Raw genomic sequence first — 26354 nt, 5'->3', positions numbered from 1 at the left:
CCCTACAGGGCTTCTGTAGACCTCAAGGAGTTTATCCAACCCGGTTTGCTTTCAGGTCCTTGCCTGGCTCTTTAATGGCAGAGGCTGGAGTGAGGAGGGGCTGGGTGCTCCCTTGTTCCATGTTCCTCACTGTCTTCTGGAGTCTGTATTCTCCACCTCAAAGGTCTGACTTGGTTTTCTGACCACTCAGACCCATTCTGACTCCTCTGTCAGACAACGGGTCTCTGGCCTGCCCTCAAGTCTTCTCTGGCCTGAACACCTTTGAAGGTCCCTTAATTTTTGTGGCTCAGGGACTCATGACCCTTCTCTGGCCTCGTCATCCTTCTGGGATGATCCCCATTCAAGGGCAGCCTCTCTTCCTACCTGGCTGGGCTCTAGCCTTGAGGGGTCCCAGCAGGAGGCCAAGGAAGGAGGCTAGGCGGGGAAGTCATGATCCAGGAGGGGCTGCCTGAATAAGCAGCTGTAGAGATGGAGCTGTTCTGGGGAATCAGAGGGGCCATGCAGGGCCCAGGAGACTCCAGCAGATGCAAAGGTCCCTGGTGAAGACAAGAGCAGAGAGGAGTGGCTCCCCTCCCACTCGCCCACACGCTGTGTGCCACTTGCATCCAAGTAACCCAAGGTCTCGTTTCTTTTCTTTTGGTAGCCGAAGGACATTGTAACCTCAAGGTCCCTTTGGGTCCTGACTTTCTGTTTTTCTGAGTTCTGTTGAAACAGCACTGCCCAGGATCCCTTTGGGTAGAGAAAGAGGGAAATCAATCTGTGGTCTGTATCTTGAGGATTTTTCTCTTTTATTTTTATTTTTTTATTTATTTATTTTTTTTCGGTACGCGGGCCCCTCACTGCTGCGGCCTCTCCCATCACAGAGCTCAGGCTCCGGACGCGCAGGCTCAGCGGCCATGGCTCACGGGCCCAGCCGCTCCGCAGCATGTGGGATCCTCCCGGACCGGGGCACGAATCCGCGTCCCCCGTATCGGCAGGCGGACCCCCAACCACTGCGCCACCAGGGAAGCCCCTCTCTTTCTTTTTTAAAAAGAGCACTTGTGTTGAGATCTATCCTGATGGGGCTTTTTCCGTAAACCTACACCGTTGGAAAAACAGTCAGACTTTTTTTATCTTAGGTATTGGCGTATCCCAACAATCTGTACTGTTCTAGGGTGTGATGGCTTAGGAGTGAATGTGATTTGAACCTAGTACATTTTTAGAGGGTGTCAAATTCAGAACCAGGCAGATCCACCTCCTGACCCTAAACATGGTCCTAAAGTAAATCACTTGAGGAAATTGGATCCCGGAGATTACAGGTGGGGAATTCTGAAGTGTGTCCATATTCCATTGGAGATCAAAGAAGCCCAGCTAAGAGAACTGGGGGTTGACTCACATGACAGCTTATTTCTGAAAAGCCTATTTTATCTTGAAGATTATGAGTTTGGAGGAACTAAGGTGATTGACAGTGGAAAGAATCAGAACATGTGAAATTCCTTAAAAATTTATTGACTTAAATAATTTTGTCTCTGTTACACATAATACCAAAAAAAAAACCTTAAAAAAAAGCAATTGTTTCTCTCTTTTTTTAAAATTTATTTATTTTTGGTTGCGTTGGGTGTTCGCTGCTGTGCGCAGGCTTGCTCTAGTTGCAGTGAGCGGAGGCTACTCTTCGTTGCAGTGCGCGGGCTTCTCATTGTGGTGGCTTCTCTTGTTGCGGAGCACGGGCTGTAGGTGCACGGGCTTCAGTAGTTGTGGCTCGCGGTCTCTAGAGCGCAGGCTCAGTAGCTGTGGCGCACGGGTTTAGTTGCTCTGCGGCATGTGGGATCTTCCCGGACCAGGGCTCGAACCCATGTCCCCTGCGTTGGCAGGCGGATTCTTAACCACTGCGCCACCAGGGAAGCCCCTGTTTCTCTTTTTCTTATGGGCAATTTTAAATTCACATAAAAGTAGCCGCCAGTTCCTGTCCCAAGTGTTTTGAGGCAAATTCCAGATGTTATTTCACCTGTAACTGTTTATCGGCATGTGTCTTTTCTAGACAAGGATCTGAGGGCTCTCTCTGAAGGCCGCATTTATGCAGACAGTGTGGGGTTGGTCTCCCGCCCCTGGGTGGCCAGGTGCTGCCCGCCGGGTTTGGTTCAGCGCAAACAGCCTGTGCTTCCTGCTGTCTTCTGTGGGCTCTGCTCTTGTCCTCCCCGTCTCTTGCAAGTGGACTTCTCCTCCCACGACAGCCTGGGAGCCTTGGACGGGGCAGGGGCCATGTCCCGCTCCTGTCCTCCCTGGGGGCATGCTAGGCCTGGCCTGGTTCCCTTTGGACATTGGTGTATGTCACCGTCCCGCCTCAGGTCCTGAGAGCGAAGCCACTGGGTGGGGCTGAGTCTTGGGGTGATGCTGTGCCCTCCTCACAGGGTCCTGGGGGAGGCTGTTCTGCCCTTCCCCCCTGCGCTGGCCGAAGTGACGCTGGGGATTGGCCGTGGCCACAGGATCATCCTGCGTAGCTACCAGGAGGAGGCAGGTGAGGGAGCCAGACGTGGCCTGGGGCAGGGGGCAGAGATGGGCTGGGATGGGGCAGGGCCCAGGTTTCCTCCTGTTGCTGTCCCCACAGACAGCGCCGTCAAAGCCATGGTGACAGAGATGAGCATCGGCGGGGAGGATTTCCAGCAGCTGCAGGCCCAGGAAGGGGTGGCCATCACTTTCTGCCTCAAGGAATTCCGGGTGAGGTTGCCCGCCACGCACTCACTGCCCGGTCCACTGCTCCTCCCTGCCCCGCGCGGGGCCTCATTGCTCTGCCTCTCCCTTCCCAGGGGCTCCTGAGCTTCGCCGAGTCAGCGAACTTGTCTCTCAGCATTTACTTCGATGGCCCTGGCAGGTAACTCCGAGCCTCAGGACAGGGAGGGGAGGGCTCTGGGATGCCAGGAGCCAAAGGGCCTTGACCTTACCTGGACCCGTCACCTGCCCAGGCCAGCCATCTTTGCCATCAAAGACTCTCTGCTAGACGGCCACTTTGTCCTGGCCACCCTCTCAGAGCCGGACCCGCGCCCCCAGGACCTGCATGCCCCGGAGCTCCAGCGGCCAGCGCCTCAGCTTCAGGCCCACAGGTGAGAGCGCTGCCCACCCACTCCTCCCTCCCCACCTCTGTGCACCCTGGGGAGCCTGCTGCTTCCAGTGTCTGAGCCTCCCCTCCTCCCACTTCCTGTTGGGCCCCAGCCCTGCAGGCTCAACCTTACCGGGGCAGCTGTACTCAGAGACTCCCCCTACCCAGGCAAGTGTCCCCAGGGTCGGGCTGGCTTCCTTCTCTGGCTGAGGCCTCCCCTCCGAGCCTCCTCCCAGGCCAAGGAGGGAAAGGGCTGCCGGGAAGCGGGGGGCTGCCTGAGACTGGGGAAGCCGGTGGCTGAAAGGGCAGGTGGGTTGGGGAGGATGGGCCCAGTGTAGTTTAAGCAGAGGAAGTTTGGCCTGGCCCTCTGCCCAGCATGTCCCTGGGCCCCAGTGCTCTCCGGTTCCTGTCCCCTGGGAAGGTACGGGCTTGGGCCCCAGGTGGCCCAGCTTACAGGACTTGCTGCTCCCTTACCCCAGCTGAGCTAAACCGGCCCCCAAGATGCCTCCCTCAGGCCTCTACCTCAACTCTGATGAAAGGATTCCAGGTCCACCCCCTCCAGGAAGCAGCCACTTAACCCCAGGCATCCTCTCCCCTCCCACCAAATCAGGAAGTAATAAAACCAAGAGGTCACCAACGGTCACAGGGCTTTTGCAGCCCCCCCCCCCCCCCCCCCTGCAATATACAATAATATTTCTGAAGTACATATATATCACAATATGGCAAAATATTAACATTTGAAGAATTTAAGTGAAGGATATATGAGTGTTTGTTGCTCAACTGTTTCGATTTTTATGTATGTTTGAAATTTTTCAAAATAAAAAGTTAAGTGCAGTTATCTGAGGCACCCTGATAGTTTCCCTTCTTATGGCCAATTTGCTTTTTACCTTAATGCTTAAAGAACTCTTTATCTTTAAAGTTGAATAACTTAACGTGAATATTTCTAGTTGTAGAGTATCTCTTAGTAAATTTTCCTGGAATGCAATCTAGAGGCTCAATGTTTCCCCCCCCCCCCCCCCGCTGAGCCCTCCAAGGTGGGGCCCTGCCTCTGTTCCCCGTCTTCTCTCCCTGCCCTTGTTAAGCCGTCTCTGCTTACAGCACGCCCCACCTGGACGACTTTGCCCTTGATGACATTGACTCCTACATGATCGCCATGGAAACCACTGTGGGCAGTGAGGGCTCACGGACACTGCCCTCCACCTCCCTTTCACCTGGCTTCCAGCCCCACTGTAGCCCTGGCTCCCACTCAGAGGAGGAAGATGACACCGAGCCCAGCACAGTGCCTGGGACTCCCCCACCCAAGAAGGTAGGGGCTGGCTGGAGACACAGGCCGGGATGGGAGGCGGAGGGAGCAGCCTCCAGAGTTCACTCGCTTCCTCTGTTTTCTCGCCAGTTCCGCTCGCTGTTCTTTGGCTCCATCCTGGCCCCTGCACACTCTCCCCAGGGCCCCAGCCCAGTGCTGGCTGAAGACAGCGAGGGGGAAGGCTGAGCCGAGAGGTCCTTGGAGGACTGGACCAGAGGAAGCCCCAGCCTCCCCGTTTCCCAGCGCCAACCAGGGGCGGGGCCCGCTCCCCTCCAGGTGGGTGGTACAGGTGGGCTGTGCTGGAGCTCAGCCGGCTGGTCCTGCCGCCTCCCCCAGGCCCTGCTCCGCTATCTGTGACTGGCCTGGGTCCTGTCGTCTCCCTTCGGCCCCCAGTCCATCATGTCTGTTCCCAGTCTTGGTGCTGATCTGCCACCTGCTGGGAGGCCCCTCACCTCTTAATCCAGCCATGTGGCAGGGTTGGGGGCTTGCGTTCTCTAAGCCCACCTCCCTAAGAGAAAAGCCTCAGTGGGGCTGCTGGCCCCTGCTGACCCACCTTCTCTGCCAACCAGGACCTGTCCCTCCCTCAGATCCTGGGTACACCTCGGGGATCCCCTGTGGCCGGCACACACTGTTTTGCTTGCTTTTCCAAAACTCTCTGGCCCTGGCTTGGAAATTCCAAGGGCCCCTGTGACCTGAGCGTGTGGCTGGTGTTTCCCTCGCTCGGGCCCCATGCCCAGCAAGCCTCCCAAATGGCCCTAGGCAGAAGGGTCGCCAGGCGCAGCATTTGGGACAAGGGAGACAGATGCCGTGGCGAGAATCCAGCTTTGACCTTTATTCGAGAGACCAGATGGGTTGCCCCAGGATCCGGCTGCCAGCCCTGAGGCCAAGCAAGGCTGGGGACCCACAATCTGGCCCTGCTCTGCCCTGAGCTGCAGCCTCAGCCCCAGGATCCTGCCTGCAGCCACTGCAGGTGCAGGTGGAAGGAGCCCTGGGGGTTTGGACGCTGCTATTGATTCATAAAAAAAAGAAAAATACACCAAGGCTCCGTGTTCCCTGTGATGGGTGGCCCTCGGGGGCCAGCACGAACCCTCACAGCCACGTGATTTCCGTACAATCCACCACCTGGGGCAGAGGGTGGGCTCACGGAGGCTACTTCTTGGCTTTGGCGGAGTTGCGGGGCGGGGTGACGGGCCGGCCTCCGGGGTTCAGGCCGCTGAACTGCCCATACTTCCCCTTGTTCTTGTCGGCGGGCTTGAGGATCTAAAAGAGGCAAGCTGGTCAGGCTCATGGAGCTGAGCCATGGGCCCCCCCGCCCCCTGCATCCCCATCTCCACCCCCACCTGGAAGGAGCACATGAGCGTCTCGTCCACGCTCATCATGGCGCCTGCGTTGTCAAACTCGCCACAGTAGTTAGGAGCTGAGAAGAGTGTCACCAGCTGCCGCTTGGCAAAAAACTCATAGCCGTCTTCTACCACCTGGACGAGGGTGGGGGCAGTTAGCTCAGCAGGGGCTGCTGCCCGGCCCCCGCCGCCGCCCAGACCAGAGCTGCCAGCCCACCTGGTGTGCCCGGCAGATGAGGTCCAGGTCGTGCTTGTGCAGGAACTTGGCCACGACCTCAGCTCCAAAGGTAAAGGAGACGCCACGGTCATTCTCGCCCCAGCCCTGCACGTCCTTGTCAGGGTCAGACCACAGCAGGTCACACAGCAGGCCCTGGTCTGGCACGTCTGTAGGCCGCATGATACGCCGGATCTGCTCCATGGACTGTAGGTCCGGGGACAGGCCTGGGGGGCACCGGGGGCAGGTCACTTCCTCAAGCCTCAAAACAAGGGCCCTCCCTTCTCCAGGAAGCATTTGCCAATCAGCCTCTGTTCCCCCAACCCGCCGCCCTCTCCTGGATTCCTGGGAGCCTAGACAGACAGAGCTCATGGCCTTCTGCCTCTTCAAGTCCCCGTCCCTTCAAGGAGCACAGTGCTCCCTGGAAAAAGACAAGCAAACTCCACGCAAGAAGCCGAGGCCACGACGTGACAGTGAGTGCAGCCTAACGCTGGGGTGCGGGGGGACTTTGTGGGAGAAGTGATATCCAAACCAGGACTCCAGGGAGAGCTGTTCCAGGTGGCTGAGAATGTGTCCTTCAGCTAACACTTCTGTCCCAAATCCCCCAGGGATGTGGCCAGGCTCGTCCTGGCCAAGCATTCCCTCGCCGTGCGGCCCAGAGCCGCCCTCACCCCCGTGACAGCAGAAGATCTTTTCATCCACAATGGCAGCAATAGGCAGGCAGTTGAAGCAATCAGTGAAGGTTTTCCATAGTTTGATGTTGTAGCGTCTCTTGCCTGCCCAGAGGAAGGAGAGGGCTCACGAGAAGGCCTGTCTGCCCCACCCTCAGTGTGGGTCTCTGGGCCTTCCAGGGCACATTGTGTGTTGTTCAGACACAGCTGGGAGGAGAGAATGGAAGGCAAGAAGGGAACCGCCCCCCACCCCGGGCCAACCCTCACCCCACTGCCTCCCAGGAGGAATTCTAAAGCAGCTGAGTCCACAGGAACCCCCGAGTTCCAGTTCTGGAGCAACCTCAGGGTTGGCACCCACCCCCTGCACATGAGCAGAGCCAGGCCGAGACCGGGTCTGGTCTCTCTCAGCTTCTGGCCAACAGAGTCCAGTCCAGACAGGCATCCTAAGTGCTTAAGTAACGGATGCACTGGAGGGGAGTGTCGGCAGGCAAGGCCCTGCATTAGAATGCTGGCAGCCCTTCAGTAAGCAACCATTCACCACGTCCCTCCTGAGCGCCAGGACCCACGCCAGGAGGGCAGGGCGGAGAGACGTGAACTGGCCCGGCCCTGCCTTCACGGAGCTCAGTCTAGCAGGTGTTTGTCAAACACTGCTATCCCAGCCACCAGGTCAACACGAGGGTCGCGCCGAATGGCCGGGAGAACCCTTCAGCCCCAGAGGCTCAGCCCACTCACACTCATCGTAGAAGCCGTAGATGCGGTTGATGCTGGCACACTCGTGGTTCCCACGGAGCAGGAAGAAGTTCTCGGGGTACTTGATCTTATAGGCCAGCAGCAAGCAGATGGTCTCCAAAGACTGCTTGCCCCTGTCCACGTAGTCCCCCAGAAACAGGTAGTTGCTCTCGGGAGGGAAGCCGCCGTACTCGAACAGCCGCAGAAGGTCGTAGTACTGGCCATGGATGTCGCCTGTGACCCAGAGAACCAGGTCAGCACTAGATGCAGTCTAAACTTGAACCCAGGGCCAGGGTTGGACTCAAGGGAGGAGAGATCCAGGGACTTTGGGGGGGGGGGGGGTACCCACTTTCAGGAAGCAAAGGGGCCTGGACAGGGGGCTCACCGCAGATCTTGAGGGGTGCCTCCAGCTCCAGAAGAATGGGCTGGCTCAGGAAAATCTCCCGGGATTTGAGGCACAGACCACGGATCTCGTTCTCTGTCAGCTGTACATTCTTTCCAGGCCGCGAGCCCTGCACTGGGAGTGGAATGAGGCATCAGGACCCTCGGGCAAGAAGAGGGTGGGTGACATGGGTAGCCCCATAGGCACTTCTGGGGGGCGCCTGGGCCTCCCGGGCTCCACCTCGCCCAGGGGCAGCTGTTGCTGCTGAGCCTCCTGGGACCCCCGCCTCAAGGGACGAGACCCCCAACTACCCTCAAGACACTCGAGAGGGGATTGCTGTGCGCGGAGGCCTGCCAAAATCTCAGAACATGCTTGGGGGGGGGGGTGGCTAGGCTTCTCGGATTTCTCTCTAACCCCAAGAGCCCTGGCCAACCCGTGCGCCCCCCGCCCTGCTCTGGCAAGGGGAGCAACCCCAGGCCTCCCACGGGCGCCGCGATTGGGAAGGGGGGCACCTGCGGCCACGGGACCTCGCGGCCCGTCCCCGCCCAATCTAAGCTGGTCCTGGGAGGGGCAAGTCCACCCGCGCGCCACTTCCGGGCCGGGCAGGGGACCAGGGCGCGGCCGGCGCCCACCTCCCCTGCCCCGGCCAACCTTCCAGCAGGCGCCCGATGATAGAGTCCAGGTTGAGCTTCTCGCTGTCGGACATGTCGGCGCCGCCGCTCCGGCCCCAGCAGCTCCGGGCCCGCTCCTGCCTCCCGCCCTCCCGCTGCCTCCTTCCGGCCTGGCGCTCCTTCCGCCCGCCCCGGCTCGCCGCCCCGCCTCCTAGGCCGCCTGCCCCGCCCCGCCCCGCCCGCTGCCCCTGCACTCTAGCGCCTCCGCCGGACGCCGGGCGCAGGGGTCGCGGCGGCCCGGGAGGCGGGGCCTCGGTCAGGGGACCGGACTTGGACTGACTCGTGTGTCTGGGGCGGAGCCTGCACGGTGGGCGGGGCTTCATGGGGCGAGGTCAAGCCTAGCTCCGCCCTCGAGGAGTTACCCTCGGCTGTTCGGAGGAGGTGCGGTCGGAAGTAATGTGGAAGTTGTTTTTCTCTTTCAGGGGCTAAGCAGTCCTGCCCACTTCTGTCCTGGTCGGGAAGGTGGTGTGACCTCATTGGTAACTCATCGGGTCTCCCCAGACAGTGCAGATTAAGCCCTTGAAGTGCAGGAGAGGAAACTGAGGCTCAAAGATAGTAAGAGTTAGCCTCAGATTCACGGAGGACCTCTGCCTCCTGAGTCTGGGGCCCTCGGGCGACTGGCTAGGTAGATCCAGACACCTGTTGCTGAACTCCGAGCTCATTTTGGTCCACATTGCCTGTGGTGCATGCTAAATTATTACTTTTTGTAATATCTCATCCTTGCCTTTTGAGTAGCGTAGTAATGCTACATTGTGTGCGTGTTGAAAGTATTACTTTGTAAAGAGCAAACACTAAATACACCGTGATACTCGTTGGACCCTGAATCGAGTGTTTTACATGCCAGTGACCTCAAATCTGGAGGCAGCCTGCCCTCTCTACCTCTGGCAGGCCCTGGCCGCATCACACCCAGCACAGGAACCCAAGCCTGCACCCACCCAGCCCACCGGGATGGTGGGAGGAGCCCATGGCCCAGGGCCAGTGGGGCAGGCCGGAAGAGCCCGGGACAGGAAGGGGTAACTACCCCCCCACACGCACTTAGGAGGGGCCCCCAGGCTGGTTGCCGAAGCTGTGGCTGAGGAGGAAGTGAGAGGAGGAGGTGAGGTGCAGCAAGGAGGTAAGCTGGGCTGCAGGGGACAGGGGCCTGGCCTTTCTGCCACTTCTGGCCCCATGCTCCACCCCCACCCCACAAGAGAAGAGGGGACAGAAGGGGCTTGGAGAGATACCCTGAAATCTGCTCCCTCTGACCACGCAGTCAGGTCCTGGGGCTGGGGCCTGGCTGGATAGGATCCCAGGCCCCAGGCTGGCTAGGAACCGCCTCTCACATTGGCTTTCCCCACATCTTGCAGCTTATGGCATCAGGCGTCTGCAGCACCATGGCCCAGGCCCTGGTGCAGCCTGGTGAGCTGCAGGATGACTCCAGCTCTTTGGGGTCTGACTCAGAGCTGAGTGGGCCCGGCCCATATCGCCAGGCTGACCGCTATGGCTTCATTGGGGGCAGCTCAGCAGAGCCAGGGTAAGTAGGGAAGGGATGGGGTGGGGCGGTGGGGTGCTGGGAATAAGGGTGGGAGCTGAGGGCTGAATTCTAGAGTGAGGTCCAGACTCGAGGGTCCTGGGCGGGTCTGGGGACTCAGCCACTATCATCCCTTCTCGGGTTCCAGATGGAATCCTAAGGTTAGCAGGGCTGCGGGGGGTGGTTCCTGTATGTCTCTTTTACTCCCAGTCTCGGAGGGTTTCCACCCACCTCTGGGGCCAAACATTCTTCCCCTTTTAATCTGGCCAGGGAATCCCAGATCCAGATCACAGAACCTACACCTCTTCCCCCACCAATCCTCCGCATTCCCAATGTACAGACAGGAAGACAAGTCCAGAAACAGGAAGGTCACACAGCAGATCATAGACAGAATCAGACTCAAACTCACAACTCCTGGCTTCTAGTCCAGGACTCTGTCTACCCAACTTCCCTGATGACTTGTCTGTGTCCCTATCCTGGGGGACAATCAACAAGCCCTCCCTCAACACACACCTACACACCCCCTTCAGTCTCTCCTGCTTCCACCCACATCGGAGCCACATCCTTTCCTGTCCCCATGACAACCCCTGGCAACTCCTGGGTGACAGGTCCCCACCCCGCCCCAGAGATTCCCAGAGATCTCCAGGGCCAGGAGTTAGGCTCACCCAGGTAGCATGAAGGGTGGCAAATGTGGGCTCTGGGTAACAGCTGCCCAGCGCCTGGACACCTGTGCCATGTGTCCCCAGGTCAGGTCACCCTCCTGCAGACCTTATCCGCCAGCGGGAGATGAAGTGGGTGGAGATGACCTCACACTGGGAGAAAACCATGTCTCGGCGGTACAAGAAGGTGAGGGGGAGAGTGGTCCCACCCGGGCCTCCATGGCTCAGCCCCCTTTGCCTCGGCCCATGCCCTGGCAAAATTCACCCCTCCCGTGTCCCAGGACCTCCTGCCTCTTCTCCCTGCTACCCAAAGTGGCTCTTGCCTGATGACAGGTTTTGCTTGGGGCCTGCCGACAGGAGCGGGGAAAGCTGGCATGGCTGGCCTAACGGGGTCCCTTGGTCTCACTCACAGGTAAAGATGCAGTGCCGGAAAGGCATCCCTTCGGCCCTGCGGGCCCGGTGCTGGCCCCTGTTGTGTGGGGCCCACGTGTGTCAGCAGAACAGCAGTGACACTTATCGGGTGAGGGAACTGGCAGGGGTCCCACCTCCCTTCCCTGACCCTTCACCACTCTGGGCCTTCACATTCACCTTTTTGTCCACCCACAGGAACTGGCTGAGGCCCCTGGGGACCCACAGTGGATGGAGACCATCGGCAGGGACCTGCACCGCCAGTTCCCTCTGCATGAGATGTTTGTGTCACCCCAGGGTCACGGGTACGAGGCCAGTGATGCCCAGGGACCCCCAGCCCCACACCCCCCAGGTGCTTTGGCTTAGTACCCCCTCCCCCGGCCCCAGCTTTATATCTTTGCATCTCAGAGGACCCAGCAAGGCCCTCAGGGGGCTGAGGCCTGGGCAAGGGCTGCCAGAGGGTGGGGAAGGGATGCCTGGAGGACTGGCCCCTAACGGGGTCTTCTGGCACAGGCAGCAGGGGCTCCTCCAGGTACTCAAGGCCTACACCCTATATCGGCCGGAGCAGGGCTACTGCCAGGCCCAGGGCCCTGTGGCTGCCGTGCTGCTCATGTATCTGCCCCCAGAGGTGAGTGCCCTCAACCCTGCTACGGGGACCCAAGACCCTGACCCCCTAACCCCAGTGATCCATGACCCCCAACGCTGGTGACCTAGGGACCTAGTAATCCTGTGCCCTGGACCCATGACCCCTCCATCCCCAGGAACTCTGGCCTCAGGGACCTGGGATCCTTGACTCCTACCCAAACCTGTCCTAGTGAGTGACCCAGGGCCTCATGACCACCACCCTCAGCAACCTTCAAACCCAACGACCTTGACTGCAGGAACACGGAACCCTGAGCCCTGACAGTTGCCCCAATGATCTAGGAGTCTGGATGTGATTACCTTGACCTGATGACTTCTGATTCTGAACCCTGTGACCATGATCCCTGACCCCAGTGACCCCAAGAACCCAAGACTTGAACTTTGGGACCCTTCCTAGCCTTGACCAGTGAGCCCCTACCCTGTGACCCTCAAATTCAACCCCCTGAGCCCTGTGACTTCCAACTCCCTACGCCCCTTGGTAGGCCTCTGTCTGGGCAATGGGAAGCTTTTTGGTAAGACCTGCCCCTCCTTACCAGCCCCAGCACTGAGTCCAGGCTCCTGGCTCCAGAGTCACCCCTGCGCCCCTTTCCCCCGCCCTGTGGTCCCCTCCGTGGTCCCCTCTGCGGTGGGCACTCAAGGCCTGTGTCCGCCCCCAGGAGGCCTTCTGGTGCCTGGTACAGATCTGCGAGGTTTACCTCCCTGGCTACTACGGGCCCCATATGGTGAGAGGCTGGGATGGGGCCAGAGGGCACAGAGGGAGGGGCTGGGCGGGGGGTGGGGGGGGGGGGGGGGAGGGGGAGGGGGAGGAACAACTCCAATAAACAGTTCTCTAGCCAGAATGATGTAAAACAAAAGAGAAAACAGGACTGGGTGGGGACCTGGGGACCGGGAGTGGAGATGCTGCCGGACGTGGCCACAGGAGGCTGTACAGCTGGACGCCGAGGTGTTCACGGCCCTGCTGCGGCGGCTGCTCCCGCGTGTGCACAAGCACCTGCAGCAGGTGGGCGTCGGGCCCCTGCTCTACCTGCCCGAGTGGTTCCTGTGCCTCTTCGCCCGCTCCTTGCCCTTCCCCACGGTGCTGCGTGTCTGGGACGCTTTCCTTAGCGAGGGTGAGTGGGTGGCTGGCCAGGTGGGTGGGGGCAGGCGTGGGAACTGGGCCCGGGAGCCTCGGGTGCCTGGTGTGCAGAGGGGATGAGGGTGCCAGCTCTGCTCTGCCCCACCGCCACTGCCAGTCCTGGCCTGGGGTCTGGGTGCTGGGGTGTGCTGAGGGTGACAGCGCCCTGTGGCTCTGGGGAAACGGTCCAGCCCTTGGCCATGGATCACCAATGTAATGAATGATAGCCCCCACCCCCAGCAGTGAGACCACCACAGGGAGGGCACCATCTGCTTGGGGGAGGGCTGGAGTCGGGGGGCGCTTCCCCAAGGTAGGTAGGGCAGGAGCTGTAGAGATCACAGCAGTGAGACAGCTCAGGGACTGGGCACAGTGGGGGCATGGCTGATGGAGCCCCACGGGCCCTTGGTGAGCGCTCTCGGAGGCCAGCGCTGCTCTGGAAGCCAGGGCCACTTGAGTGAGTGAGACCTACATTCTGGTGGAAGCGGGGATGGGAGGCGACGGTACTAAATTAACAAGATATTTATGGATTGTCGTAAGTTCTGTGAAGAAAATAAAACAAAGGATGCGCCAGAGTGTGGGGGCGGCAGGAGGAGAGGGCCGTTTAGAGGCGCTCGCGGCTGCTCCGTGGAAGAGGCAAGCTCGCAGGGCCAGTGTGGAGGTGGGGAGGCCAGGCCGCACACAACTGACTTGGGGGCGCGGACATGGGAGAGATGCCAGGCCCAGAGCGGGGTGGTTGAACCAAAAGCTGGTAGAAATCAATCGGTACATCTATTGAGCACCTACTGTATGCCCAGTTGGCTTCAGGCTGGCTTAGAGCTCTGGCCACGGGTGTCCAGGTTGCCATCTACGTGGCCTCCCCTGCAGACTCAGACCTCAAGGGCGGGGCAGGGCAGGGCCCCCCGTCAGGGTGGCTGAGCTACCCTTGCCCTCTGCCTCAGGCTCCCTTTCATAACGGTGACACCGTTAGTAGTCGCTGCTGTCCCTTTACAAGTCACAGTTGTCCCCAGACCTCGCTGGTCCCCTGACTGCTGTTCTCAGCAGACCCGAGGCTACCAGGAAGGAATTCTGAGGCTCCGGGAACAGGCTCAAGTTCACACCCATGTGTGTGTGTGTGCGTGTGTGGGTGTTTGTGTTCACGCGTGTCCTGTGCTCTTGGCTTAGAGGTGAGGATTTCTGGCTAGAATCTTTCTAGAATCGGAAGGTCACAGGTCTGAGCTGGAAAGGCCTTCACGTCACCACCCAACCCTTCCTTGGAGGGACGAGGAGCTGAGGCCCAGAATGAGAAGGCTTGGCGTGAGGCGTTCAGTAGCCCCTGGCTCCTGGCAGGCTGCTCTGCCCAGAAGTGTCTGTGGCCGCTGAGACATGCTGGCCAGAGCTCTCAGATTGCCACCGTGCTCTCAGTCATTGGGTCACGGCAGCAGAGCTGCAGGAGGGTGGAAGGAGTCTGGTTGAGGGCAGGTTCAGGTGCAGACTGAGGAAGCCCAGGGCTGGCCCCCCAACTGAGTGAGCCCCCGGCCTGCAGGTGTGAAGGTGCTGTTCCGCGTGGGGCTGACACTGGTACGCCTGGCACTGGGCACCACTGAACAGCGCCAGGCCTGCCCGGGGCTCCTGGAGACGCTCGGCGCCCTTCGAGCCATCCCGCCCACCCAGCTGCAGGAGGAGGTCTTCATGCCCCAGGTGCGTGCCCCTTGCCCGCCCTCTGCGATGGCCCAGCCCCCCTGCACAGTTGCGGAAACTGAGTCCCACAGGGGGAAGTCAGAGTAAGAACCGGGGCTCAGTTCTTGTCCTCTCAGCAGCAGAGAATGTGGAAACCCCAGGCCTCAAGTGGCTTTCTGTGGCTCCTTTAGTCTCTTTGTCTGTCAGCCCCTCAGCCCTCAGCCACTTCCTGCGGCTGTGTCCTGCCCGCCCCACAGGGATCTCATCGCTTCCTGCCCTCCCCCAGGCCAGGCAGACTCAGTATCAACTGCTCCCCACAGGTGCACAGCGTGGCCCTGTCCGAACAGGACTTGAAGCGGGAGATCAAGACCCAGCTGGCCCAGCTGCCCGCGTCGGCATCTGGGCCACCCCCGAGGCCGCAGGCCCGCCTGCCTGGGGCCCAAGCCATCTTTGAGGCCCAGCAGCTGGCAGGAACCCGGGGAGCCACCAGGCCCGAGGTGCCCCGCATCGTGGTTCAGCCCCCGGAAGAGCCCAGGCCGCCACGGCGCAAGCCCCAGACCCGAGGCAAGACTTTCCATGGGCTGCTGACTCGGTCCAGGGCCCCCCCTATCGAGAGCCCTGCCAGGTCCCATCGAGGCTCCACCTCCTCCCTGGACACCCGATTCTGAAGGTCCCACTTCTGAGGGTACCAGAGACTCAGGGTCCCCCAACCCCAATTGCCTGAATGGTGGATGCCAGCCTCAAAGTAGGCACCGCACTTTACAGCTGGGATGGATGCTTCAGCTTCTTTCCCGTGGACTGTGTCAGGCTCGAGGATGAAGGAAGGTGAGAGTGAGGTTTTGAGGACCCAGGCCCATCATCGGCCCACGGAGCTGTCCTGGTGCCTGGGCCCTTGCAAGCACCAAGCTGGCGCTGAAGGAGGGTGAGGTTAGGGCCACAGGCTGGGCTTAGGGGACCCCAAGGCTCCTGGGGAGGCCTGGAATAAAGTCTGAGCAGAAGCCCGTATGCAGTCAGATGGAACGCCTTCCAGCCTCAACCGCAGACCAGCGGCTGCTTCCCCTCCAGCCCTCACTCCCCTCACAGCCCCGCCCCTCCGAGCCCAGCCCTGGCTCCCCAGGGCTCACTGAGGCTTCCCATTGGCTGCTGGAAGGTCTTCACCAGCACCGGGAGCCAATGGTAAGCTGCAGTGCCCAGCCTCTTGGGGTCAGGGAAGGCTTCTGTACCTGGGGGAGGAGGGCTCCCCAGGTGGATGCTGGGCCCAGAAGTGGGACTCTGTCCCCTCTTCTGCTCCCTCTCCCTGCTGGTTCAGGATCCCCCCCAGGGCTGTGGGCACTCTAAGGCAAGTACGCCCCCCACCCATGGTCCTGGTCCCATCCTCAGAGAGAGCCAGCTGAGAACAAAGGCCTAGTGTGCCCGGACAAAGGAGAAAGGGCCCGCCAGCCCTTGCCCCCTGCCTAAGCCCCAGCCGCACCCCCTGGGGACTGCCACCGTGGAAACCCCTCCCACACTTGCTACTTGCCCCCGTGGGTGCCTGAGGTGCCTGGGACAGGAGCCATCGCCAGGACAACGGGGCTGGTTCTGACGTAGGCTTATGCTCCTGCAGGGCCCATTCCCGGTGCCCTGCCTCCCTGCTTCCTTGGGTGCCCTCCCCTGAAGGGGGGAGGGGGAGGGGGAGTACCCGGAGAAAGTGTCTGCGGTCCCACTTAAATGGTGGAGTGGGTTCTTAGTTCCCTGACCAGGGATCCAACCCGAGCCTCCTGCAGTGGAGGCGCGGAGTCTTAACCATTGGACCACCAGGGAAGTCGCAATGGTGGAGTGTTTGATCCATCCTTCTCAGTGGCTGAGCTGGAGTGTTGGCACCCTCAGATCTAGTGACAGGGCCACGGCTGCAGGAACACGCTCCCTCCACATATACTCTTGTGGCGCTGACCGTGCGACTGGCCAGGCCCTGGGTCCTGGGCAGACCATCCCACTCCCTGAGGGAGGGACTCACAGAGGTCCAGACCCAGAGCTGAAGTTTACCTGGGGGGAAACTAAGGCTCAGGAGGGGAGGCAACTGGGCCAAAGCTTTGCCGCCCAGTGCAGACCCAAGGTTCACCGCTACCCCTGCATCAACAGCCGCGAAGCTGACACCCACCTCCCTCTGCCATCCTGGGGCTGCTGTCTCTCCCACTGCCCCAGTCTCGCGCCAGCCTGGGTTCTGGGTGTGGGCCAGGGGCTGGGCTCCTGTGAGTTAAAGAGAGCTTCCTGAGCCCTCCCTCCCCCCTCCCCACCCCACTAGCGTACTTGGAGCTTAATAATAGCACAGTCCCCTGCAGTTCACGGACCCTTTCTCAGACCCCCACACCCTCTCTCTGCAGGTGGCACTGAGAGCCTCTTTAGAGAAGGGGGAGATGGCCAGGTTGAGCGCCCAGCCGAGGATCACAGTGGGGGGCAGAGCCAGCTAGACCACGCTTTAGACTTAGGGCGGGCGTCTCATGGACTCTCTGTTGGGAGCAGGTAGGTGGGGGAACCTGCGGGGAGTTTATGGGATTTGTCCTGCACTCCCTGCCCTCCGTGTGCGCGCTCGGCTCTTCTGCTGGGAAGGCAGAGGAGCAGGAAGGCAGCAGCCTTGGCACCAGGGCTGCTGAGTCTGGAGGACAGGCCACGTGGTAGTCGTTCCCCCTGGATATAGACCCTGGGGCAGGTGGTCTCCAGCAGGGGCCTCTCTAGCTGAGGCTGGGTCACTGCCTTGTCTACTGAGGGAAGCATTTTCTGGGCAGTCCTTCTGCAGGTCCCGTTATCAACCATCCATCTGGGAAGCCTGAGCCAAGGGGTCAGACGGAAAGAGGACCAGCTCCCTCCTTGTCGGAACGCTTTTTTACACACGCTGTTCCCACAGGGCTGCACTAGCCCCCTATGGCTCCCGTGCACTAGTTGGGAAAAGATGCCCCTCCCCCAGGTACATGCATCCCTTGCAAGACAGAAGGGAAGTGACCACTCAGCAGGATACCTTTGTGCAGTGAGCAACCTGCACAGCCACACTCAGTGAACCTAGCAGCCCCAGCTCCCTACAAACCTGCCTGGAAAGGGGCTCAGAGAAGGCAAGGCATGCATCTGAGAGTACTCAGCCTGTGGGGACCAAAGCTGGGATGGCACCCAGCGATGTCCATCGGCCTGGGTCAGCCCAGGGGACAGGAGTGGGGGTCAAGCAAAGAAGTGGAAGGGCAAATGGACCCCCATGTGGGGGGCCATGGTCTCCATCTCGACTGCCACCCACCCCATAAGTCCCCCCATCCCACACTGTCCAGAGGCCAGGCTTGGACTCCCTGCAAAGTCCCTGCGTGGGAATGGCCTTCTCACTCTATCTGAACCTCAGTCTCCTCCTACAGATAATAGAATAATAACAGCTCCCACCCTAGTCCCAAGAGCACTCTACCTGTCTCATTTCTATGATGGTTATTGTTTAGTCAAGCTGGGCAGTCACCCGGGGATTGCCTCTCGTCACCCCACGCCTACCTGGCCCAGCTCAGCCTCAGGTGACCTCCAGGCTCTCCTGGCACAAACAGAGCAAGACTGCCCTGCCAGCCTGCTTGCCCCAACTCTCAGGGCCCTGGGCTGAGCTGCAGTTGCCCAACCCCGATTTTCCTCCCTGCATCCACAAGGCAAACGCCATCAGAGCCGGTGCCTAGCCAGGGCAGTCTGGGAGTGGGCACAGAACCACACTGCTCTGTGTGCATGTATACACACACTCTGGCAGAGGGAAGACCCCTGCCCTGCCTCTCACCAGCCGTGTGACCTTGGGCAAATCACATCACCTCTCTGAGCCTCAATTGCCTCATCTGCAAAAGGCAGAGACTCATAACTGCTACCCAACAGGGTTAAGTGAGATATGGCACTTAAAGCCCTCTGTACAGTGCCTGGGGCAAGTAAAAAAACGTTCGCTGGGGCTTCCCTGGTGGCGCAGTGGTTGAGAGTCCGCCTGCCGATGCAGGGGACACGGGTTCATGCCCCGGTCCGGGAAGATCCCACATGCCACAGAGCGGCTAGGCCCGTGAGCCATGGCCGCTGTGCCCGCATGTCCGGAGCCTGTGCTCCACAGCGGGAGAGGCCACAGCAGTGAGAGGCCCGCGTACTGCAAACAAAACAAAACAAAACAAAAGAAAACCGTTTGCTGGCACTGCTACCTTCTGCCAGGTGCCCCCTGTCTAGCCAAGCCTGGGCTAAGGTATGCACTATAATCCCCATTTGCGAATGAGAAAACTGAGTCCACAGATGCTACACTGCTTGGGTTAAAAACAAGACAGCAAGGACTTCCCTGGAGGTCCAGTGGGTAAGACTCTGCGCTCCCAATGCAGGGACCCGGGTTCAATCCCTGGTTGGGGAAATAGATTCCGAATGCATGCCACAACTAAGAGTCCACGTGCCGCAACTAAAGATCCCACATGCCGCAACTGAACATGCCACATGCCACAACTAAGGCAGTGCAGCCAACATAAATAAATAAATAAATAATTTTAAAAAGAGTTAAAAAAAAAAAAAGCAAAAAACTAGACAGCAGGCCCAAGGTGGAGTCACTTATGCTAAGCCCCATGTCACCAAACCGAGATAACTTGATTACAGTTTCAGCTCTCCTGGAAATTGTATCTTAAACCAGTCAATCAGGAATGGCCTGACCAGCACTAGCAAGTTCATCTGCCTGATAGACCCCTGCTGTTGCCTAAAAGAAAGTGATCTTGCAATAACCAACCCACTTTTTTGCCTAAGTATAACTTCTTTGTGTCTGCTCCCTTCTGCCTATAAAAGTCTTGCATTTTACACAACTTCCTGCAGTTCCTTTCTGTCTGCTAGATGGGATGCTGCCCGATTCATGAACTGCTGGATAAAGCCGATAAGATCTTTAAAATTTACTCTGTTGGATTTTGGTTTTTAATATTTGTTAAGTGTCAGACCTCATGCTCTTTGGTGACATCCATGCCCCAACCCTGCTCCCTCCCGTGGATCTCCCTGGAGCTCAGGCTACCCCCTCAGCAAGAGGATGGATCTTCTTGGGTGGCCGCACCTCATTCCAGGAGCCTGAGCTGGCCACAGGGAGGAGTGGAGTGTGGATCTGGTGCTGGGGAGCCCAGAGCAGCCCTGTAAAGCTGTGTGGGGAATGTGGGCTGGGCTGGGGGGCCCCAGGTAAGTCACTTCTCCTCTCTGAGTCCCTCCATTGGTAGACAGGGTGGTTCCTCACAGGCTGCTCTGTGTACGGTTGTAGAAAGGGGCCAGAGCAGCCACCTTTGCCTCCACAAGTGCTGCGGGGCCATCAGTACCCTCCCCCAGCCCAGGAGGCTCTAGGCAACAGGGGGGGGGGGGGTGTCCCTGGAGAGAGGGCCTGAGTTTGCGGGGGTGAGGTGGGAGAATTGCAACAATAGCCTATGCGTGCTGGGCTCAGGATGCTGTGATAAGCTTCACCGCAGTCCTATGAGATGGTAACTAGACCCATTTAAGTCAGGAGGAGAGGGAGGTTCAGTCAGGCCAGGAAGCGGAGGTGCCCAGGCGCCACAGCTGGATCTAGGATCAGAATCCACCTAGTGGGACAACACTTGCGAGGGTATGAATCTCTGGGTGTGTTTCTTGGGGTGAATATGTGGCTGTGATCCAGGTCTCTTGAGGTGTGCTTTTGTGGGTGTTTGGATGGGTGCACCTGGGGGTAAGGATGTGCGTTTTGGGGAGATTGTGGGTATAACTGTGGATGTCCAGCTGACCTGGGTGTTGATGGGCAGGGCAGATCGTGTAGACAAGCCCCTTCCTTTGCTGTGCTCAGACCCACTGGAACTCCCAGCCTGGCCACCCTCTTCCCTCTTGGCCCCCAGCAGGGCAGAGGGTATCCCAGGGAACTGGGACTGCCCTTGTGGGGGGCTTCTTACCTAGTGGCCACTACTCTGGAGGGGCTGGGAGAGATGAGCAGGGGACCTCGCAGATGTACAGGGACCCCTGTTCAAGAAGGTCTTTCTGGGAGTGCTTGCTGCCGTACGGCACAGTGCTCCTTGGCAGACAGCTGCGGCCCCGGGTGCTGGGGAGCTCAGGACTCCATCCAAGGTCAGGGCTCCGGACTGTGTGCTCCAGCCGCTCTCCTGGCCACCCCAGCCCTGAGGGCAAGCCCTGGTACCAGTCTCTGCCGGCTCCAGCTTTCCCCTCCCCCTCTATCCTCTTTCCATCTCTCTTCCATTATGGGTCTCTCTCTATTTATCCCCCTCTGTCCTCTGTCTTTTCTTTACCGCGGCCCCTTAGTCTGTGAGCCCCTCTGACGATCGCTATCCGTTAGAACCTGGCCCACTGTTCGACTTACTGTGTCTCCGAAGGTCTCCTGTCTGTCCCTCTGCCTGTCCCTCCGTTTGTCTCTCCCTGGCCCCCCCCCCGCGCCCCGGCGCCTTGCCTCTGGCAGGGTCGGGCCCGCCCACCCCCAGGACCCCAGGACCCCAGGACCCCAGGTTCAGGATGGGTGGCGGAGGTTTTGCCGGGTCCCCCGGCTGGAGGACGGTGGGGCCGGGCCACTTCGCCCCGCGCCGCCCCGCGCCTGGCACTGGGCATGCCCCGGACGCTTCTATATAAAGAGGCGCCACCTCGGCCGGGCGCTGTGCCGCCGCCGCCGAGTCCCGCCGGGTCCGCGCCGCCCACCAAGCCATGTCCATTCAGCAGGCTGAATAACTTCCATCAGTCCTTTTCCAGAACTGATTCTGACTGGCCACCTTCTAAGGCACGCCGCCCGCCGAGCCCGGCAGAGCCCCGCCGAGCCGCTGCCGCCCGCCAGGTACCCCGGCTGCTGCCCGCGCCCCGGGGAGAGCCAGGGAGGGGGCTGCGGGGCAGGGGCCGCGGGGACGGGACCTTGAGCGCCCGCGCCCCCCAGCGGGACCCGCGACACCGCCTGCACACCCCTCCCAGACGCGCGCACACACGCGCGGGGACGCGGCGCGCCCCCGGCTGGAAGGGCTGAGCGCCAGGACCCCCGGCCCTGCCCCGCGCAGCTTGGGATGTGTGAGCTCGGGGTGCGGGCCCCATGGGGTCCGGGCGTCAGAAATCCCTCTGCTTCCTTGGGGTGGGGGTGGGGCAGCCTTGGACACCTCCTGGCTGGGACAGGAGAGCGGCGCGCGGTCGCGGCCGCCTCTCTGACCCAGAGTCTTAGGGGCTGGGCTCTGCGGTAGAGATCCGCCGCCCTGACTCCCTCCTCTGTCTCTCTCTGTCAGTCTCTTCCATCAGTCTCTCAGCCTCTCCACCTGTGAGATGGTGAGTCTCCTCTGGTCCCTCCCCACAAAAACCCAAGACCCTAATCAGAGGGAGGGCCCGGAGGACGGCATCGGGCACGTAAAAGCCTAGCCCTGGGGCTGCCTGTGCGGACAGACCCGTGACCAGCTGCGCACACACCCCTTGACCGCCCACTCTGTGTGCCATGGGACAAGCAGCTGCTGTGTGCCAGGCACTGCCTCTCTCCCCCATCAGCTCTGGGAGGCGGGCACTCTTGGTCCCCTTTGGCATTCATTCAACCTGCAACTTATTATTACCATGCACCCTGCCCCATTCTAAGTTTGGGAACATAGCAGTGAACCCATTCTGGGCTCTTAGGGGCCTCAGCTCCTAAGAAAGGGCACCAAGCCTCAGAATTTGGCACCGGCGAACCGGGATTCCAGGCCAGGTCTGAGGCCCAGACCTCTGCCCTCCCGGCTGCCTGCAGTATGCTGTCTCGCAATGACCACGGTGATTCTCTAGGTCCAAGCCTCATCAGCACCCCGGGGAGGGGGGACAGGGCAGGCACCAGGCACCCACAAGTCCCAAAGAAACCTCACGACTTGTCCAAGGAGGCCCAGCCTGTCCCCCGGAGGACAGGCCCACCTGTGTCTGCACGTGTGTTCACAGTGAGCTTCTGAGCAGCCTCATTTGGGAGTCAGCCAGCCTCAGAGAGGGGCAGGGTGTAAGATTTCATCTAAAGTGAGCATTTCCATGACTCAGAACATCTGAAAAGAAGGGCACCAGCTTCTTCCTTACTAATGCCTGGCCCAGGACTGGGCGTATGGTAGATTCTCCAGCCTGCATGGAGATGACCGTGGACCAGCTTCACCCACATATTTAGGTCTCAGCAGAACTCCACGGTGGTACATGGGTCACTGAGGCCAGAGAAAAGAGAGCAGCCCAGGAGTGATTGCTTGGTTCATTTGCTCACTTATTCTTCAGTCATCAAACATTGAGCAGCTACAGCACGTGCCAGGGCTGTTTTAGGTCCCAGGGCTGCCTCGATAAACAAAACCGGCAAAAAACCTCTGCCCCTCTGAACCAAGCTGGGGCAGACCTGGGCGTGGGATGAGGGGGCAGTGATCCAGCCAGCAGTGCATTGCTTTCTGCTCCCACCCGCTGGGGCACTGCACATACAGTTTACAAAGCACTCCCACTTACATGTCCCTGGTGACAGGCCTTCATCCCCCAACCCAACCCAACCCATCCTCTTTTGCTCCTAGGACAGTGTCTGCCCAAGGTTAGGCGAGTGGGGGACTTATACCCTTGGGTGACTTAATATACCCCTTGCCCACCCTGCCCAAGACCCGCCATTTCTGCCTCCCTCAGCTGTCCCTGGATCCGCTGGGTCCCGAGTGTGACTCCCCGCTGGGCTCCAAGGACCTGGAGGAAGAGGAGGGCCCATGGGGTGGGGGCTCTGGCCTGCCACCCCCAGGCTGCTTCCATGGTTCCTGGCGCCATGACGTGGCCCTGGACTGCAAGGGCTCCCCCGAGGGGGCGGAGGCCCGGGCCTGGACTGTCCACTACTACAGTCTCCTGCAGAGCTGTCTGCAGCAAGCTGGCCTTCCGGAGACCCAAGACCGCAGCCAGGTGCCCCGCACAGGTGCCCGAAGGCTCCATGGAGGGGGGCACCCCTGGGGGGGGGGAGGGGGCACCCCTAGGAGGAGGGAGGCACCCTCAGCCCGGCCTGCTTCCCATCTCTGTCAAGGTCAGCCCCTTCCCCTAGTCTCTGGCTTGGTCTGAAGCCAGGGAGACAAGGCCAGTCAACCTCTGGAGGGCAGGCATTTCAAAGGGCATCTGGCACCAGTGAAGTCAGAGATCACGGCTTCCCTCCCACTCCCAGAAAATCCATCCCTGGGATTTGCAGTCCATGTTCTGTGGGGCCAGGGCTTCTACAGAAGTGTCTTGGGAGCTGGGGTGGAGGCAGCTAGCAGCTGGGACCCGGGATTCCTCCGCTGCTTTATCTGTTTTCTGTATCAGGCAGCCACAAAAGACTTTGTGTGGACAGAGGGCTTACAGCTAGAGTGCGTGAACATCACAGACTGGGTCCCATTGTACAGACTGGGAAACTGAGGTGCAGAGACTCCTCCCCCCACCGCACAGGGACCAAGGGTCACACAGAAAGTCAGTGGCAGAGCTCAGGCCAGAACCCACGTCTCCAGTCACCCGGCCTCCAGTGCCTTCTAGGCCAGCTGCAGAGGGAAGGGAGCTAGCCTCAGAGGGCAAGGTGGGCAGGCAGCTTCCCCTTCGCTCTCCAGCTCCCTCTGTCCCCTTTACTTTTCTCGTCCGATACCCGGGGAGGACCTGGGGGTCCAAGGGTGAGGGCAGGGCTATGGGGGTGGGGAAAGGTGGGCGGAAAGAGAGCAAGGGGAGCCCCTGGTGAGCTTGGCAATGTTCTCTTCCTCAAGGCTGTCCTGGGGCGGAGGTGACCTTGTGCATTCTGGGATCCCCCAGCACCTTTCTGTCTCTGCTGCTGGAGGGTGGGGTCCAGAGCCCGGGTGAGTGTGTGCCCAAGTTCCCCCACCCCCTCCTACAGAAAGGGCAGCCCTGCCCTGGCCCGGCCACATCCCAAAATACCCGCCAACCCTGGCAACTGCCTGCATTCCACCGGGCCAGCTGCCCTACTCCGAGTGGGGGTGGGTTCTGGGAGCAGCTGCCCCCGACTACCCAGGGGCCCAGGCTGGAGGTGGAGGGCATGGGGGCATTAAGCCTTCCCTGGCCAGCAACCCTCTTCCCTCTGCCCACAGGAAACATGCTCCTTTGCCTGTCCCCTGCTTGGCTGACAAAGGTGCCAGCACCAGGGAAGCCAGGCGAGGCAGCCCTGCTGGTCTCCAAGGCCGTGAGCTTCCACCCGGGGGGCCTGACATTCCTGGACGATTTTGTCCCCCCTCGCCGCGCCACCTACTTCCTGGCGGGCCTGGGGCTGGGGCCTGGCCGGGGTCGAGAGGCAGCTGAGCTCGCTCGCGACCTGACCTGCCCCACAGGAGCCTCAGCCGAGCTGGCCCGGCTGCTGGAGGACCGGCTGCTGACGAGGCGATTGCTAGCTCGGCAGGGTGACGTGGCTGTACCAGCTACCCTGGCTTTCACCTACAAGCCGCCGGCACTGCTGAGGGGAGGGGATGCCAGCCCGGGACTACGGCTGGTGGAGCTGAGTGGCAAAGAGGGCCAAGCGACACTGGTGAAGGCGGAAGTAGGGGCTTTCCTGCACTCCGAGGCCCTGGGTGATGCCCTGCAGGTAACAGGCTCTGCCCCCGGGGTTGTGCAGAGGCCAGCAGGAGGGGACCCGTGGAGGGTTACCGGGTCCTGCTGGGAAGCGGTCCCCCCCCATCTCTGTGGTAATCCCCTGCCTTCTTACCTCAGTTTACTCATTAGCTCCTGTGGTATGAGCGTCCCACCCTGCAGGTACGTGGGGTGGTGAGGAGGCCCCCTTCCCCTGCCTGTTGCAGGTAGCCATGAAGCTCAGTGGCTGGCGCTGGAGGGGGCGGCCGGCAATGCGTCTGTATCCCCGAGCTGAGCTGGGCCCAGTGGTGGACACAGTGCTGGCACTGCTGGAGAAGCTAGAGGAGGAAGAGAGTGTGCTGGTGGAGGCTGTAGGCCCACCTGCCCGGCTGCCCTTCCCAGGTGAGGGCCGCCTGTGCCAGCCGGGGCGGGGCATGGCTCGGCCTCCTGGCTGCTCTGTGCTCAGGCCTCACCGCCTTCCCCCAGGCAGCCCCCCGCCTGGCCCTGAGCTGGCTCTGCGTATCTGTGCTGTGGTCTGTCGGACACAGGGTGACAGGCCCCTGCTGAGCAAGGTGAGCATGGCTCAGGTCCAGGTCATGCCCCTGCTGCCACACCCCAGCCCAGTTCCACTGAGCTGATGAGGGCCCCTGGGCAGAGAGAGGACAAAATCTTGGGGGGGGGGGGGCGGCGGAGGATTCTGGTTATCTCTGAGAGGACTTCGTCTGACACCTTCCCTCCTCTCCAACCCTTCCTGTGCTCCTCCCACATCCGGAGCCCTACCTGGTATCCCATGCTGGGTACCAGGGCCCAGGGCTCTTCCCCACAGAAGAGGCTGACCCAGGGTCCCTGACAAACCTCCAGGGCCTGGAGCCCTTTAGGAGGGAGGCTTAGGGACCCTCCTGGGTACACAGCTCTGGGCCAGGCTGAGAGGGAGCCCTAGAGCTTGCCCTCAGGGAGCTCTAGGGCTAAGCCCACCAGGGTGGGACAGGCCCCCAGGGCTGTAGGCACTAGGAACTAGCATGCTTAGAGCCCTTAGGGAGCAGAGGCCCCAGCTGGGCCTGGAAGCCTGGGTAGAGTCCCCCCGGGGGACCAGACGGGCAGTGTAAGTCACATTGGAGGACAGGACTTGAATGTCCAGTGAGGGGTGTGGCCTGGATCGTGGCATAGGGGAAGGTGTGCTGGGGCCGGGGATAGTCCTGGGCGGACTCCTCCTGGACCAGCCCCCTGAGCCGCACCTTGCCCAGGTGGTGTGCAGCGTGGGCCGTGGGGACCGGCCTCTGCGGCACCAGAGCTCCTTGCCACGGACGCTGGAGGCGGCGCTGGCCCAGTGCGGCCTGGGTGAGGCTTCGCAGGTGGCAGTCGTGCGGCAGCGCGTCAAGGCGGCGGCCGAGGCCGCGCTAGCCGCCGTGCTGACCCTGGAGGCCGGACTGAGCGCTGAGCAGCGCGGCGGGCGCCAGGTCCGCACTGACTTCCTCGGTGAGTGCGGGCCGCCCGGGACGGGGACGGGAGGGGGGG

The 26354-nt window shown here is 60.7% G+C and overlaps 4 protein-coding genes across 6 annotated transcripts in view; 3 read left to right on the top strand and 1 right to left on the bottom strand.

Annotated features, from left to right (window-relative positions):
- RAD9A (RAD9 checkpoint clamp component A) overlaps positions 1-4562 on the top strand; it is a 6268-nt gene extending 1706 nt beyond the window's left edge. Inside the window, exons 6-11 of one of the 2 annotated variants that reach the window (XM_007450434.1) lie at positions 2388-2494; positions 2585-2694; positions 2784-2848; positions 2940-3077; positions 4172-4379; positions 4467-4562. In XM_007450434.1, coding sequence (XP_007450496.1) covers positions 2388-2494; positions 2585-2694; positions 2784-2848; positions 2940-3077; positions 4172-4379; positions 4467-4562 — 724 coding nt within the window. Of the gene's footprint in view, positions 1-2387; positions 2495-2584; positions 2695-2783; positions 2849-2939; positions 3078-4171 lie in introns of both variants that reach the window. The other variant, XM_007450433.1, reaches the window with a different exon arrangement.
- Positions 4563-5186: 624 nt separating this feature from the next.
- PPP1CA (protein phosphatase 1 catalytic subunit alpha) lies at positions 5187-8521 on the bottom strand. 2 transcript variants are annotated; one of them, XM_007450435.1, is made up of 7 exons: positions 8364-8521; positions 7716-7847; positions 7334-7564; positions 6602-6706; positions 5934-6157; positions 5717-5851; positions 5187-5636 (listed from the first exon to the last, which is right to left on the bottom strand). In XM_007450435.1, exons 1-7 carry the CDS (start codon positions 8416-8418, stop codon positions 5526-5528), a joined length of 993 nt encoding a protein of 330 aa, XP_007450497.1. In that variant the 5' UTR covers positions 8419-8521; the 3' UTR covers positions 5187-5525. The 2 variants fall into 2 exon arrangements, with proteins under 2 accessions (XP_007450497.1, XP_007450498.1); XM_007450436.1 differs by lacking the exon at positions 7716-7847.
- Positions 8522-9756: 1235 nt separating this feature from the next.
- On the top strand, positions 9757-15040 carry TBC1D10C (TBC1 domain family member 10C). The gene is made up of 9 exons (XM_007450437.1): positions 9757-9896; positions 10640-10739; positions 10965-11072; positions 11159-11265; positions 11474-11588; positions 12259-12324; positions 12522-12711; positions 14239-14393; positions 14693-15040. The coding sequence occupies exons 1-9, from the start codon at positions 9757-9759 to the stop codon at positions 15038-15040; spliced, it is 1329 nt and encodes a 442-aa protein (XP_007450499.1).
- Positions 15041-22874: 7834 nt separating this feature from the next.
- Positions 22875-26354, top strand: part of CARNS1 (carnosine synthase 1) — a 5690-nt gene continuing 2210 nt past the window's right edge. The window contains exons 1-6 of the mRNA XM_007450457.1: positions 22875-23223; positions 24029-24118; positions 24368-24855; positions 25067-25241; positions 25326-25411; positions 26084-26315. Of these exons, the coding sequence (XP_007450519.1) occupies positions 24373-24855; positions 25067-25241; positions 25326-25411; positions 26084-26315 (976 nt within the window). The 5' untranslated portion in view covers positions 22875-23223; positions 24029-24118; positions 24368-24372. The remainder of the gene's footprint in view (positions 23224-24028; positions 24119-24367; positions 24856-25066; positions 25242-25325; positions 25412-26083; positions 26316-26354) is intronic.

Source organism: Lipotes vexillifer, unplaced genomic scaffold (assembly GCF_000442215.2).
Source record: "Lipotes vexillifer unplaced genomic scaffold, Lipotes_vexillifer_v1.1 scaffold1477, whole genome shotgun sequence".
NCBI classification, from domain to species: Eukaryota; Metazoa; Chordata; class Mammalia; order Artiodactyla; family Lipotidae; genus Lipotes; species Lipotes vexillifer.
This window is presented reverse-complemented; position numbering and strand designations above follow the sequence as displayed.